The 14,244-nt window shown below is 42.5% G+C and overlaps 2 protein-coding genes across 15 annotated transcripts in view; one reads left to right on the top strand and one right to left on the bottom strand.

Annotated features, from left to right (window-relative positions):
* The window catches only part of MED12L (mediator complex subunit 12L), a 150,301-nt gene that overhangs the window by 48,343 nt on the left and 87,714 nt on the right, over positions 1-14,244 (top strand). The window lies entirely within an intron of this gene.
* On the bottom strand, positions 81-10,530 carry LOC136012039 (P2Y purinoceptor 14-like). Of its 3 annotated transcripts, none has more exons than XM_065674771.1 (4): positions 10,265-10,320; positions 9,852-10,128; positions 3,784-3,874; positions 81-1,951 (listed from the first exon to the last, which is right to left on the bottom strand). In XM_065674771.1, the coding sequence occupies exon 4, from the start codon at positions 1,930-1,932 to the stop codon at positions 919-921; it is 1,014 nt and encodes a 337-aa protein (XP_065530843.1). In that variant the 5' UTR covers positions 1,933-1,951; positions 3,784-3,874; positions 9,852-10,128; positions 10,265-10,320; the 3' UTR covers positions 81-918. The 3 variants fall into 3 exon arrangements, with proteins under 3 accessions (XP_065530843.1, XP_065530844.1, XP_065530842.1); XM_065674772.1 differs by having other exon boundaries at positions 9,852-9,925; positions 10,265-10,296; XM_065674770.1 differs by having other exon boundaries at positions 9,852-10,530.

The raw sequence follows: 14,244 nt of genomic DNA, 5'->3' as shown, positions 1-14,244 counted from the left end.
TGCATGCCATGTTATTTCTGAGAAGTCCTTAGGAATATGGTACAGTATAACAGTATTTAATTTACAGGAGGCTTCTCTTTAAACACTTGCTCATATTCAGTATCACATTTTATAGCAATGCTCTGACATTTAGTGCCCAAGGGTGAAAATCAGACAAGTTTAATTTTTAATTTTATAGAAAGTTTCCCTTAAAAAAACCTATATAAAAACATATCTATATACATCTACTTTAATTTTACCAAGGGTTTTTCAGGCTTTGTGCAGATCTTTGAGGATTTGATGTGTATTTTTTTTTTTACTTCCCCCCGCTTTTTTCCCCCAGTTGTTGGAATTAAGCCGTTCCGTAAACTGCGTGTTGCCTTCAACTGTTTGTTTTGTGACCTGGTAAACAGAGGAGAGTGCTTTCCCTCAGGGTCTCAGTCCTCTTTTATGGTCTGGTGCAGAGTCTTATGCTGAACCCCCCTTGGAAGGGTGCTCATTCCAGGGGGTCTGTGCCAGGTGAGATGGAGTGATCAGCTATTCCTGGGCCCTTCAGGCTGGTTTGCTGATTGTCATGTGTGTTGTACCTGGCTTCTTGAGAAACAACCACAAAGCAGTTTGATTACTGGGTCTATGGAGAATCCTTCCAGTGAACTGTGGCCTGGAGCTCCAGAATGTTCTTCAGTTACTCCTCTCTTTTTGTTTGAGATCCAGATAGGTCATATCATACCATAATGCAGTTGTTGCATTGGCTGAAATAGCATGTAGTGAATATATTTGCAACGTATAGTAATGTTTTTATACAGAGAAAAACCAGTTGGCATTTTATTTTGAAACCTTGTTTCTGTTTTCTTGCTGGTTCTTATCTGTTCAGTTTCTTTGAGACATTTGCATTCTTGAATAACTTTTTAAAACATGCATTATTTGAATGATCTGAACCTACATGATGTTTATACTATCCTGGAGTGTATTTGATCTTTTGCATTTAGAGATTTCAACCTCACTTGAAGTTTTTAGCCTGAGATGCAGCTTTTGATACAGCTTTTCTTTGAAGGGTAGGCAGAGGAAAAAATAAATAATGGGATCAAGGCACACATTTGCAGCAGATAGCACAAGAGTAAATTCCTTTGCATAGAACAGATTTTTTTTTGACTGGCAGTTGAATTGTGAGCTAGTTTGGCTTAGAGTATATGGTATTCTGCAGAGGTGATAGGGTACAAAGCAAATGACAAATACAAACATGATACTGAATATATTACGGCTGGTTTTTCTCTTGGTCACGTCTGAGTTCCTTCTGAATTTTTTATGAGAGCTATATATTTTTTTTGATATAGAAGTGTAAAAAATGATTAGCAGAAGAAAAACAATCCAGAAAATTACAGTGCAAATATAACTTGATGCTTTGTGCCACTGTCTGCCAAGCTCGCTTTTAAGACCTATACATTTTCTGGAATAATTTTCTTTAGTGATTTCATTAGTTAAAATCATATTTGGAAGTGATATAAGCATTAACAATAACCATATGATTATAGAGACCACCTTACTGTAGTTAACTGTGTGAACAAAGGAGGTGAATAAAGGCTTTACAATTTTGTAGTATCTGTCAAAACCAATGAGACCAAAAAACGTTATCCCAATATACATGTTTGTGTAAAAAACAACAGCAGAGTATCTGCACACAAACATGTTGAGCTGTGGAGGTGCAATTTCTGAATCGGCAAGAATTTTGAAAGGAAACGTCAAGCTCATTAGAAGATCAGCAACAACAATGTTTTTGAGATAAACAATGAAACTCTTTTTGCTAGAAACATAGAGAAAGATCCATGCTGCCACACTGTTCAGCGACAGTCCTACTATGAAAATTAAACAGTAGACCAGGGGAATGACTGTCTTGGTTATTACTGTGCTGTGACTGCAGTTGTTTCCCAAGGAGTTTGTGCTGGTGTTGACCATCTTAACAGTATCTTTGTTCCTAGAAGCAGAGAAAGATTGTAAGAAAAAGTGGTGCTATGCTTTCCATTAATTAGGATAAGATTTCTACTCTCACTTCAAAATAGACTTGCCATACTCCTCAGAAATAACCACATTTCCACAGTGTATAATTTCCAGCAGGGATGCATAGTTTGTATTTTCCAAGTGGTGCCATCTCACTTCTTGCTGATGTTTAAGGGTATGCTGCTGTTCTGAACAGAGAATCCAGTTGCTTCTCTGTTTGACTTTAATCCCCTGTCTTCAAGCCCTGTGCTGCCGCGTTCCCCTGTGTTTACGCCTATGCGCTGTGAACTTAGGAGGGGGACTGAGCCACAGTCAGTCTTTAGAATGTCACGCTAAATATGTCTCATTAACCCTTAAGGACCAGTATGTATTTTTAGCAGTGGTTTACCAGGAAGCATGTGAGGGATATGAATATTCCTCATGCAAGTGTTCTGTTTTGTATACAGACATAAAAACACTTTTTTTGTTCATCAAGTGTGGAAGTACATAGTGTATGCTATTATTCTCTAATGTTGACTTCAAAGAAACCTGTATGTACAGCTAGCACAGTTTGTCTTGAACTTTTAGTAGCACGACACACAGGTGTGTGCCTGTGTGTTAGCATAACATAAAAGCTACAGCTGTCCTCTCCAGTCATTCAGATCTAAATTTTAGAGCATCTCCAAGAAGAAATCACATTTGCTGTCTGCTTTTCTTTGGCAGAATGTTTACAGGGGTGGATTATCTGCTGTGGGGAAGACAGAACAGATATAGATATAATGCTGCTGTATTTGGTAAATGAAAATCTAGGCAACTGGTAAAAAAGTGCTACAGAGCTGGGAAAAAAACCCCAACCAGCTCTTCTTTTAGAAAATAAAGAATTTCCTTATTGCCACAATTCAGAGTCTATAGCTGATGCCTCTGTGCAGCAGACTGGAACCTGAAAGCAATCTTGCCATAACTAGAAAGAGAAATTTTCTTTCCAATAGGTAAAATTGTTTCTTTTGGTGTACTGTTTTCTGTATCTCTTTTGCAGACACTGTAAAGGCTGCCCATCATAGATGCTGTTCTGAAACTTGCATGGATATGTAGAACAATGGAGCAGGCATTACCTGTGATCACATTCAAGGCCTACAGTTAATCTCTTCCTGGTAGTTCTCCTACATGAGGACCTGCCATCCCATCTTTATGTTATCAAGGCATTTGTTTTTGTTTGGTTGGGTTTTTAAAGGAAAAAGATGGTGAGGAGAGCAGGTGTTATAACTACTATATGAAGGTGCTTTAGAATTAGGAGGTAATAATAGGTAAGGCTTGAAATGATATTGCTAAAACTAGAAATATGTCCCAGGAAAGCACCAATAGCGAATGGCATTTTTATTTGAGATGGTAACAATGTGTATTTAAAAACTGTTCTCTTCCCTGCGCTGTCTGCTCTGTACATGTTCTCTTCCTCCTGTCAGGCTGTCTAGGCAGGACCCCCTCTTGACATATGATGTGTTTAGAACTTGTTCCTGCTCTGTAGGGTTTCCTAAAGTGAAGTACCTGGAGGTGGGTCTTTCTATGCTTGGACTTAGTAGCAGATATTAAATGGCTTAGGATGTTCATGAAGTGTTTCTTGTGCTGAGGCATTGTACAACAAAGGAATATTTCAAAAAGGCATAATTAGAGATGTGGACATTAAAACTTTGTAAAGTGTATTGTGTTTATGCAGCATGGAAGACACCGTAGACATTTGATACTAGCAGATTTATCAACTAACTGTGGTTGAGAAGGAGGGCAAAGTCCAAGCTAGACACTATAAATCTTTCAGTATCAGTGACATGTCCTTACCTCTCTTGATCTGACTGTTGTGGTACTCTTTGTTAAGGGTTTAGAGTGCCTTCCATTCTTGGGCACAGGGCTGCTTCTTGTGCTGGGAGACCTATGTGAGAGACAGGAAAATACAGTTGTTTTGTATCGTAACATAGGACAGTGTAATTCTGCAGCGCTGTGGGGTTTCCATAGTGCCATGCCTGTTTAGACCATTTGTACTTCAGGCAGACATCAAAATTGGTTAAGGATTGAGTCACAGAGCAGTCATGTTCAATCTGACCATGTTCAGCCTACTACGTTCATCACTGCATGGATAAGGTAGAGGCTTTTGTATCCCCTCTGCTGTGCATCACATCATTTGTGTTCAGGATCAATTTTATCTAATCTTTTTGTCACATAGTCACATGATCAGCTCTTTCTGAAAGGCCTTGTCTCTGCTGCTCTGAATAATTCATCATTGGAAACAACACAGTCACCTTGCTAGCCTGTTCCCTCTGTCAGTCGTGGGTCCTGGTATGAATCCTGTAGGAGCCATGACAGTGTGGTACCATGAGGTCTAACTCATGTGCTCTGATAAAGAATCAGTCTAGTAGGGTCGTGACCTGCTGGCTCGTCATCATACAGATGGGTTGCATATAGCTGGCAGAAGGCGTGCTTCCACTTCATAGAGGAGCTGTCCTTTCAGGCTTGTTCTGGTTGCATTCCTATTCAAGCTGCCATTAAACCTCCATAACAAGAACATCTTCTCTCGTGAGAACTTGCAGGGCCTCCACTAGGTGATATGCAGCTTGAAATTAGCACAGATACTCACCTTTTTTTCCACGTTGGGGTTTATCTGAAAACTGAGAATACTTCTTATTTGATGTTTGGCAGGGGGTTGGAACTTGATGATCTTAAGGTTCTTTCCAACTGTAACTATTCTGTGATTCTATGATTCTGTGTTAATCAGTGGGTCAATTTAGAACCTTTTTGTCCAAATGCTATTTGAGGTGATGACTAGCCTTAAGGATTCTTTTTCTGTTTCCTCCAATTCTTAAAACATTGCTGTTGTTTAACTGCTACGTAACTGCTGCTGTTTGCCCGTGTGTTTTGGAGGGTGTGTATTAGCACCCAGCAATTTGTGATTTGTATGTGAGAATAGCCTTCCATACCTGAGCATCATTTCATGTTCAGATGCTCAGTCTAGTGTAAGATATATTTATTCTATGTAAATAGTATCAACTAGTTGTGCAAACGCAGCAAACTTGATTCACCAAACGAATAAGATTGATATGGTAAAACATATCAAAGTTTTGAACTTTGTCAGTTTGCAAATCATGTTGTCTTGGCAAAATACACAGAAGAGAAGTTGTATAAGCCATTAAAAATGCTTAGTTCTTCTGTATTCGAACTCTTACGCTATCATTTGTTACCCTTCCAGTATCATTAAGGCACTTCTTCACTTCTGTAACTTGGCTGTCAAATTTCAAAGTTCACAGCTGCTATACTGAACATAAGAATAATATTTACAAGATTCTTTTTTTTTTTCTTACCCCCACTGTAAAGAAGGTTCTGTAGAACTGAGTGCTTATTTTAGCTATTTATCGAAGTTAATACAGCTGCTTGATGAATAAATATGCAATGCAATTATTGGGTCAGGAATTGTTGACATCGGTCATTGTCCCCAGAAATCTCTGAACTGGAAGTTGGAGTTTGTCGGGGAAGGTCACACCAAAGGTTACGTCTGATGTTCGAAGAAATCTAGAGAAAGAAGAAGTGCCCTACACAAGCCACAGCAATTGCAAATTGTGTTGAGTTGTGCTGAAAGAATTTTTTTTTTTATTATTTGTATTGTTATTTTTTAAGATTTTCTGTCTAATGTGGTTGAAATATTGGTGGTGGTCTGAACTTGCAGTCCCGGTGGTGCTGGTATAATTCAGTTGGAAAGCAGCCTCCAATTTGGATGCGTGTCGCTGGCCACCACGAAGCAAGCTGCCTTCCCACTACCTGGAGCTGAGCAGAGTATGTAGCTGGACATCAGCTGGAAACCAACAGGGCAGGGTGCATTGGGGCTCTTTGGGGCTTGAAAGGATGGGCAGGCTCTCTTGTTCATTAGGAGCTGGACCAGCAGAGGGAAATACAAGCAGGGCCTGCTAGCTGTGAGGTGCCAGCGGTGGGATCCTGCATCTCCGTTTCAGCATTGCTCCTTGAAGGTGTTCAATGGGCTGCTGGGGGTCAGAGCTGGCAGGGCCAGGTAGGGACTGTCCCAAGGAAAGTCCTCTGCCCCTGGCTGGTTCTCAGCAGTGTGTGCTCAGGGCTGCCCCTCCACTAAGGCACTGACCTGGGAGCTGGTGCAGGGTTGGTATGGGGCAGAGATGTTCTGGGGTCATGGGTGTAATTGCTGGTCTCTTTTGGAAGGCATTTTTTGCAGTGACTGTGGAGATTTGTTGGTACGTTTGACCTGCAAGTCTGCCAAGAGACTAAAATTTTGTTATTTTTCTGTTCTTATTATAACATTTGTCATAAGGCAATGTCTGGATTTTAATACTTTAGAGGATAAAAGTATGCAAAATACAGTGTACTATTTTAGCCATTCAAGATGGCGTATTGGGTGGTAATTCTTGTTTGTTATAGATGCATAGAATATAGGATGAATAGTTGAATGACAGAAAAAATAACATTCCTGTCACAGGAGGTAGTAAGCGAGTAACTGTGAGACAGCATTGTACATGATGGCAGTTGGTGCACGTTTCCTCTAATGTGGCTCAGGTTAAAGGGGGATCAATAAATGTGGCAATAATTTCTGGAGGGTCTCGGTTACTTGCTGCTGTGCCTTCCAGCCCTTGATTTCTCACGTTTGGTGTGAGAGGACAGAGGGCTGGGTGAGCCGTATTTTTACTCGGACTGCCTCAGGGTGGTGATGAGAACAGCATCCCCTGCAAGAGTGGCTGAGAAAGGCCGTGTGTCCTGTGAAGGTTGCTACTGCTGTGTCCCTGTGAGTAACACTGGCTTCTGGCAAGCCTTGGCAACAGTATGGGTATGTCCTGTCTGCAGCTACAGTTAGTAGATGGAAGAACAGAAGTGTGAACAACTCTTTACATCTTAACAGTACTTTTGATCCATAAAAGGCAAATTCAGGATATTCTAGTGAGGATGTCGCTGTTAGTGATAGAGGGAGGTGTTTTCTTCATGCTGTGCTATTTTATTTACAAACTCCTGACTTCCTGAATGTGGGGTGGATCAAACAAAAAACTGGACTTGGACATCTTCCAGCTCAGAATGCTGTCCTTTACAGCTTTCTTAACATCCTGTGCCAGTCCTGATGGTGCTTTTGGTGTTTGTGAACTAACTGCTTTGTGTACTGTGCTTTTTTCCTCCTGTGTGCATCTCATCCCCAAGCCTTACACAGTCACCCCTTCTGCCAGTATCCCCACATAGCATCACTAATGCCTGTGCAGGGACTTCAGCCCCTCAACTGATCTGGCAGACAGGGACCCTGTGTCACCCGTCAGGGTGGCAGCACCCTGGCTATCACTGCATTCATCCACCTGCAGCCCTTTGCTTTGCACTGGGCAGCAGCGTGTCCTAGCCTGGATTGTGTATTCTTCCTCATCTCTTAACTGAAGGGAGCAGCTGACTTGTGCAATTTGGCATATTATCTAACCTTTGCAGTGTTATCTTAACAAAAAAAATGAAATAAAGCTGTAACATCTCTTTGTTGGGGCTGTTATTTGTCCCTGGCTGGCTGTATTCTTTTGGTTGGCTTTGTAATTCTTGGGTGGGGGTGTGAAGATTTGAATGTCTTTGTATGACACAGCCAGTAGTCATAAATCCCTATGAATTAATGATTGTAACTGTGTTTCTCGTTCCTTATATTTGCAAAAACAACTCCCAAGCTTGTAAATTCAAAGCATTTCCTGCCAGTGACTGGGCTGAGAGGAATCCCATCAGCACCTTTCAGAAGTACGCCGTATTGTGGTGAAAATCTTGACTTCTTCACAATTGTGAATAAATTCTCATTTCGTTGGATACAAAACATCCGTTTCTAAACCTGCTGCAGATCTGAGTCCTGAGTTACTGTTCTCCTTGCTCCCATCCTTCCTTCCTCTCCTACCCCTCTGCTCAACCTTTAAAAAGAGAAATAAATGTTGCAAGTGGACGTTTTCAGGTGACCCAGCAACCAGGAAAATGAACATTTTTGTTCTCAGGTTAGAGCAAAACAGAGTAGTGCAGGGCACTGCCCTGGCAGGAGGCAGGGGCACAGGTGAATTTGGTAAGTAGATGTGACATGGGATCATGCCAGAGCCCTGTCACCCCATGCCTCTGCTGGGACTTGCTGGAGTGTGGTCTGGCTGTGTCAACAGCTATGCTTTTAGCGTGTCACCCTCCTGCATGGTGCTTCTGCTGCCTTCACAAACAAAGCTTAAGTAAAAGACTTACTGCCATTGACTTGGCAGGCAAACAGGCCATGTAAGGTGACACCACATAGTACAACAGTGTTTAGCATTGGCAGCATTTTGTAACAGATTTTCCTGACCAAAGGTATGATCAGTTAGACCATACCTGATGTTTTCTTGGCATGTACGATTAATTTCTGGTGTTTTGAAGGACAAAGCAAGTGAGGAGAGGTATCAACAGGTATCAAGAGCAGCTGTAGATTAGATTGTTTATTTCTTGTTACAGTAGCAGGTTCTTTGAAGGGCCCTGCAAGTTCCTCTGGTTGCAGCATGGGACACCTCAAGGGCACAATTTTATTTCTGTCTTGTGAAACCCGTCAGTAATTGTTTAATTTCTTTTTGCTGTCCAAAAGTCCCTATGCTACTTTTGAAATTTGAAATTTAACAGCCTAATTTTCCTGATAAATTAAATTTTTCAATTTTTTTTTTTTTAGTTCTGATTTTCAGGCAAGGGTCTAAATTATTCTAACCCAACAACCTTTTAGCATTAAAAGATAAAGAGTGTATGATGTGTTTGTGCAAACCCTGGTATTCACACTGAAATTTAAGCAATGCTTTGAGCTGTTTGCATGTAGATTTTCAGATCTAACTCAAATACACTTTTTTTTCCTTCCTCCCCATACCCAGATCCTCCCTATCTTCCATCAGTTATAGTATCTTACTTAGGGTGTGGTGGACATAACAGGAAAAATTAGGACCAGGGTATTAGGACTGATCAGTTTAAAATTTGATATTAAAGGATTAAACAGACCAGCTTTTAGAAGAAGCTGTTGTGTCAAATTTGGAATTATTCCAGTAGGAGTATATGTCGTGGTTTAACCCCGGTCAGCAACTGAGTCTGATGTGGTTACTCCCTCCCTCCCAGTAGAATGGGGGAGAGGATCAGAAGGGTAAAAGTAAGAAAACATGGAGGTGAAGGTAAGAACAGTTTAATAAATACTATAAAATAGTAATAAAAAGGAAAATAACAAGAGAGAGAAATAAAACCTGAGGGAAAAAAAGTGATACAAATGAAACCCAGTTCCTCACTGGCCTGCTGACCAATGCCCAGCCATTCCCAAGCAGCAGTCCCCGGTCAGCTTTCCCCTCCGTTCACATGCTGAGCATGACTCCATGGGGTCTGGAATATCCTTGTAGCCGGTTGGGGTCAGCTGTCCCAGCTGTGTCCTCTCCTGGCTTCTCATGCCCCCCAGCCTCCTTATTGGCAGGGTATCATGAGAAGCTGGAAAGCCCTTGACTTGGAGTAAGCACCACTCAGCAGCAACTGAAACATCGGTCTTATGAACATTATTCTCATCCTAAATCCAGAACACCAGCATTCTACCAGCTACTAGGAAGAAAATTAATTCTGTCCCAGCTGAAACCAGGACAGTATGTCAATAAAGCATTTTAATGAATAGTAGTTTTATTGTCCTAAAACCGAGTATTTAAAAGAAGTAAAATCTGGCTCAAGTGAAGAAATTGTTCCCTTTGATACTCTATTTTAATAGTAATATAGTAATATTATTACTAGTAGTAATATTTGATTCTTAATTCTATTTTCTAATGGTTTACACTGTTTGACATAGTTATGTTTCCTCAGCCATAAATTAAACCAAATGTAGTTGCTTTAGAAAAGTATCTTTTTCCATGATACAGAGTAATCCTTACCTTCAGGTCGGCAGCCCTTTGGTGACGCAGCTCCGTGTGTCAGCTGAACAGGTGTGGGAGTTTGCCTTGGTTTTCTGTATTTATAGATATGATTGCTCATTTGTGTTCCAAGTAATCTGTTTGTGGTTTGCATAATGCATGGGTGATTTCCTGTTCACCCTATTTGTACTGTAGTTTAAAAAAATAATTATAGTGCTAGTTACTAAAAAATTAAAGCAAATCTTTGAGAGCGTTGGTAGTGTACAGAAGCATGTAATGGAAAGGCAGAGTCTTTCACCTGGAAAGAAGTATAAAATTGCATGTGGGGTCTCTCTTCAGCTATGAAGCACATTTACAGAATAAGCCCTTTACAAGCCCTTGTAATGTAAACCACTGTAAAAACTGTGCAAGCTGCAGGCGGTTCTGTTACTCACTGGCTGGAGCGCAGTGTTCTGTCTCCTCTGCATTATCCATTGGCAGCTCCCTTACAGCTGGACGGGCTTTAGCTCTTTAAGCAAATGCCTTGCAATCTTATCTTCATTATCTGCCTTGGTAGCAATTGTGGGTTGGAGCGTGCTGTCTGTCTGCAGGCAGAAGGCTGAAGAGCTGGGGAATTGTGCCTTGCTGCGTGGCCAAATGTTGTTGAGATCTCCAGGGCTGCAGATGGCCAGTGCTATTTTTGTGTACTTAGATGTACTTCCATGAAGTTCAGCGTTGAAATGGTTTCGAGAAGGACACGTTTGTGCAGTTGGCAAAGCACTAAGCGATTTTAATTTGGGGGCTGGTGTTTTCTTTTCTTGAACTGTTCCCAGGCCTGGCTGTGACCTTTCCTGTGAGGAGAAACACTGCCTGGAGAACTGCTGCCTTTGTTAATGGGAGAGTTCTGCATTGGAGCGCATGGGCTTATGCTGGGGTTGCTCAGGGCATACTCAAAGGCTAAGATGGATTCTTGAGATCTGGGAGGAATCTTTTGTGTATGTCTTTCTCCTTTTTATTCTTCTTCTTCTTTTATATTTTTTTTTTCTCTTTACCCTTAATCCATTGTTTGTCTTCCTCCTTTCCTATTGATCCCATATATTTACTGGGAGGCTTTCAAATCAAGCACACAGTAATGGAAAAGCTATAAAGGTGAGAAAGTAGTATGTTCTGAGAGAGATCTGGGGTTTGGGGAGATAAATTGAGGCTTATATGTTTGTTTAAAAAAAGTGAAATGTGTAAGTTGCATACATTAGTGTTGTTAAACATTTAGTACATGACTTGAGCTTAACTTTACAGAGTGTACCTAAACCCTCTGTTAAATAAACAATTTCCTTGTGGACTTTCCTTCTGTGAGTGTTTATCACCTTACAAGCAGGGCCCAAAGGCATGGACAAATGAATGTACCTTCTGCTAATGCATTGCTGCTGTATACACATCCTTTACTTAGAGCCAGTGTGTGTTCACCTGAACCTGTAGTCCCTTCCTTCCCCCAAATTTCATCAAATATTTCCCCGTGAAATAAAGGGTTATCTTCAGATACAAAACCGTCTTTACATTATGGTAAGTACTCTCACCCTTCTTTTTATTTCTGAGACTCCGAGGTCAAAACCATAATGGGCAATTATTTGTTGCTTTTGGTTTTGTTTGTTTGGATGCTTGTTTCATTGGCAGTTTTTATAACTGCCTTGTATTCTGTTTCCACGGCAGTATCTGAGCTGGGAATCAGAATCTGAGCTCTTTGGATCTGGTGGGCAGGTGCTGTGATGTGAAAGTTTAGTTTCAGCTACTTTCTTGTGTGTCAGAGGCTGGGGCATGCTCTGGTCCCCTCTCAGCTGCCTGATGCTGGGCTCTGTCCTCTTAGGGCAGTCTCTTTGAGCTGTGGCAGCTCCTGTGGGGATCGTGCCAGTGGATAACAGCCTGCTTCCCTAGCACTGCTTCTGTGGGCCCTGTTGCACTACATCTTCCCTGTGGGCTGTAACTTTAGGATTCATGTCGCATAGACTTTGTGTCACACCTCATACCATCAAGCTTCAGTTTCAAGCAAATTGAAGGAAATTCATCTGCCCTAAAGAGTCTTAGCTTTTAGTGTGCCTCAGGAGAAGAGAGGGTTAAATTTGTAACAGGAAAAAGTGGTGAGTACCAGAGGTTGCGGGTTTTAACCCTCCTCCTGATGTTCAGCCACCCTTAGAGGAGCACTTACTTGCATGTCTCTTTACTCTTTTCCGTATCCTGTACCCATGTCATGAGTGTAACTGTTTCAGCACACCTACCCAGTGTGTCCGGCCCCTCTTCATCCCTTGTGCCAGCTGCTTCCTTATGTGTGTGCACACACATGTGCATGCCCAGTGTCCTTGTATGCCTAGGCCCCACTCGACCCCTTTCCCCTCTCTTACTGGGAGGCTTGATGGGACCATCCTCCTGCTTTGCTCTGATGCCCAGCATGGTGGCACAAGCTGGGAGTAGCCGGGAGGAGCCATGTTGCTCCGAGCACTTTGCCAGACTGGGGGCATTCTGCTGGGGATGGTGGGGGGCCATTGCTGGGACATGTTCTCCTACCAGGGGGCTCAGGCAGGGGGCCCTGGAGAAGCCTGTTGCTTTTCCTGTTTGCCATAGGGTATTATTTTAACTGAAGCATGTTTTGGAAAAATATGGTTTCTGTTTCCATTTTCATTCTCATTCCGAATGTGGAAATTGGCTAGAGAGGAGTCATGCCTGTGAGCTGGGAGCTGTTTTACACTGTGAGATATGAGTTGGTGGCAGCACAAGCTATTTCTTCTCTACAGCTGGGCTGCAGTCCTGTGGTGGCACACCCAGGCCTTGTGCAGGGTGGGAGATAGCCCAGGTTCTCGGCTGTGTGATGAGAGCACAGCTCTGTGGGGGAAGCGTGTCCATTCCCAGCCTGTGTTCAGGCAGGCGTCTAGCTCTGCTCCCACTGGCGGCCAGTGCCATCATCTCTTCGAGAGTCCACTGCCACAAGACGGGGTCAGGGGCTGCCTGAGCCATGAAGCCCATTCCCTGGGAAGCTTCGCTGGAGTTGGCTGCTCTGGGACAAGCCTCCTCGCTCTGCAGCACAGCCAAGGGCAGCCCTGCCCTGTTGGCCTCTCCTCTGGCAGACCTGCTGCAGCCGGGCAAGGATCAGGCAGGACAATGCACAAGGCTTTTCAGGTGCTCTCTGAAAGGCTCGTAGTCAGCCACCCTGTCATCTCTTTCCATCCATTGTGTTGTCATTTTTTGAAGCAAGGACAAGAGGAATGGATCGGATAAGGCTTTGGCTGATTACAAGTGCTTTGTTTGCAATTCAGTCTAAAAACCCCATCCTTTTGTTGCTTCTTTTTTTTTTGTTTGCTTGTTGTTGTTGGTTTTTTGTTTTTTCCTCTCTCCAGAAACAGCAGCCTTTTGGGACCAAGGTCAACTTCCAGAGTGTGTCCCATGACAAACTTTTTCCAATGGCTTCCTCATCTAAGCCTAATATTAAAATAAGCAATGTTCCGTTTGCATCTGGATGAAATCCTTGCAGAAGAGGAAGAAAAGTGTAGTCTGCCAAAACAAGTGTCTTTGGTAGAGAAACACAAAGTAACGGAAAAGAGGAACTTCTTGGCAAAGCAAAATTACCCACCAGCCTCAATCATCTCTCTCCCTCCTGAGGGCAGTTCTCACTTCATGTGCAGCATCACAGACTCTTGGAGGCCAAGCAAAATGGAAAACTTGAGCAGTGAGGAAATAGCTTAAACATTCAAAAGTTGTTCCTGTTGTTTGAAGCGATCGAGCAAAAAACCTGAATGACCTTTTTTGCTGATTCATCAGAAAATCAAGACTTGAGCCTGCAGTTAACAGTTTGGATCAGACTACCAACTTTTGTGTGACAGAAATAATCTTTCCTACAGGCTAATATGGCAGACTTGTCACTGAAGGTCTGGGCTCTGGTAGAGTAAAATGCCACACAACAAAGCTTAAGATTCTTGTTTGAAGACTCAGCAACTCAAAGCAAACTGGCAGTGGAGTCCAGAGCACAGCCCAGGCTGGTAGCCACCTTCCCCAGGTGCCCTTCAGCTTTAATTATCAGTGCAGAATGGGGAGCTTTTTTGACTTCTCCACACCCTCCTTGCCTGACCATTCTCCAAGGGCACCAGCACACAGGTTACAGTAGCAGAAGGAGGGTTTTTACCCTGTCTCTTCTTGAAAAGAAGCTGAGGAGGTGGTTACAAAGCAGATTGAAGACAACATCAGGATTTTCAAGGGAGGCTGCGAGTCTGTTATGGCAACAGGCCTGTTGCAAAGTGTCAAACGTGTTATGCTGCGGTAGTCCCTGCTGCTGTGTTTATGCTGTTTTTGTTGTGTAGGCAGATGGGGAGGAAGCACTGTTGTCTGGTAGGTTATTTCTATCCCCCCAGTTTTTTTTATTTTCCAGTTTTCCCAAAGTGGCCCCAAACCACCC

The sequence above is a fragment of the Lathamus discolor genome, chromosome 3 (genome assembly GCF_037157495.1).
Source record: "Lathamus discolor isolate bLatDis1 chromosome 3, bLatDis1.hap1, whole genome shotgun sequence".
NCBI lineage: Eukaryota > Metazoa > Chordata > Aves > Psittaciformes > Psittacidae > Lathamus > Lathamus discolor.
The sequence above is the reverse complement of the archived record's forward strand: the minus strand, read 5'-3'. Positions and strand labels throughout refer to the sequence as shown.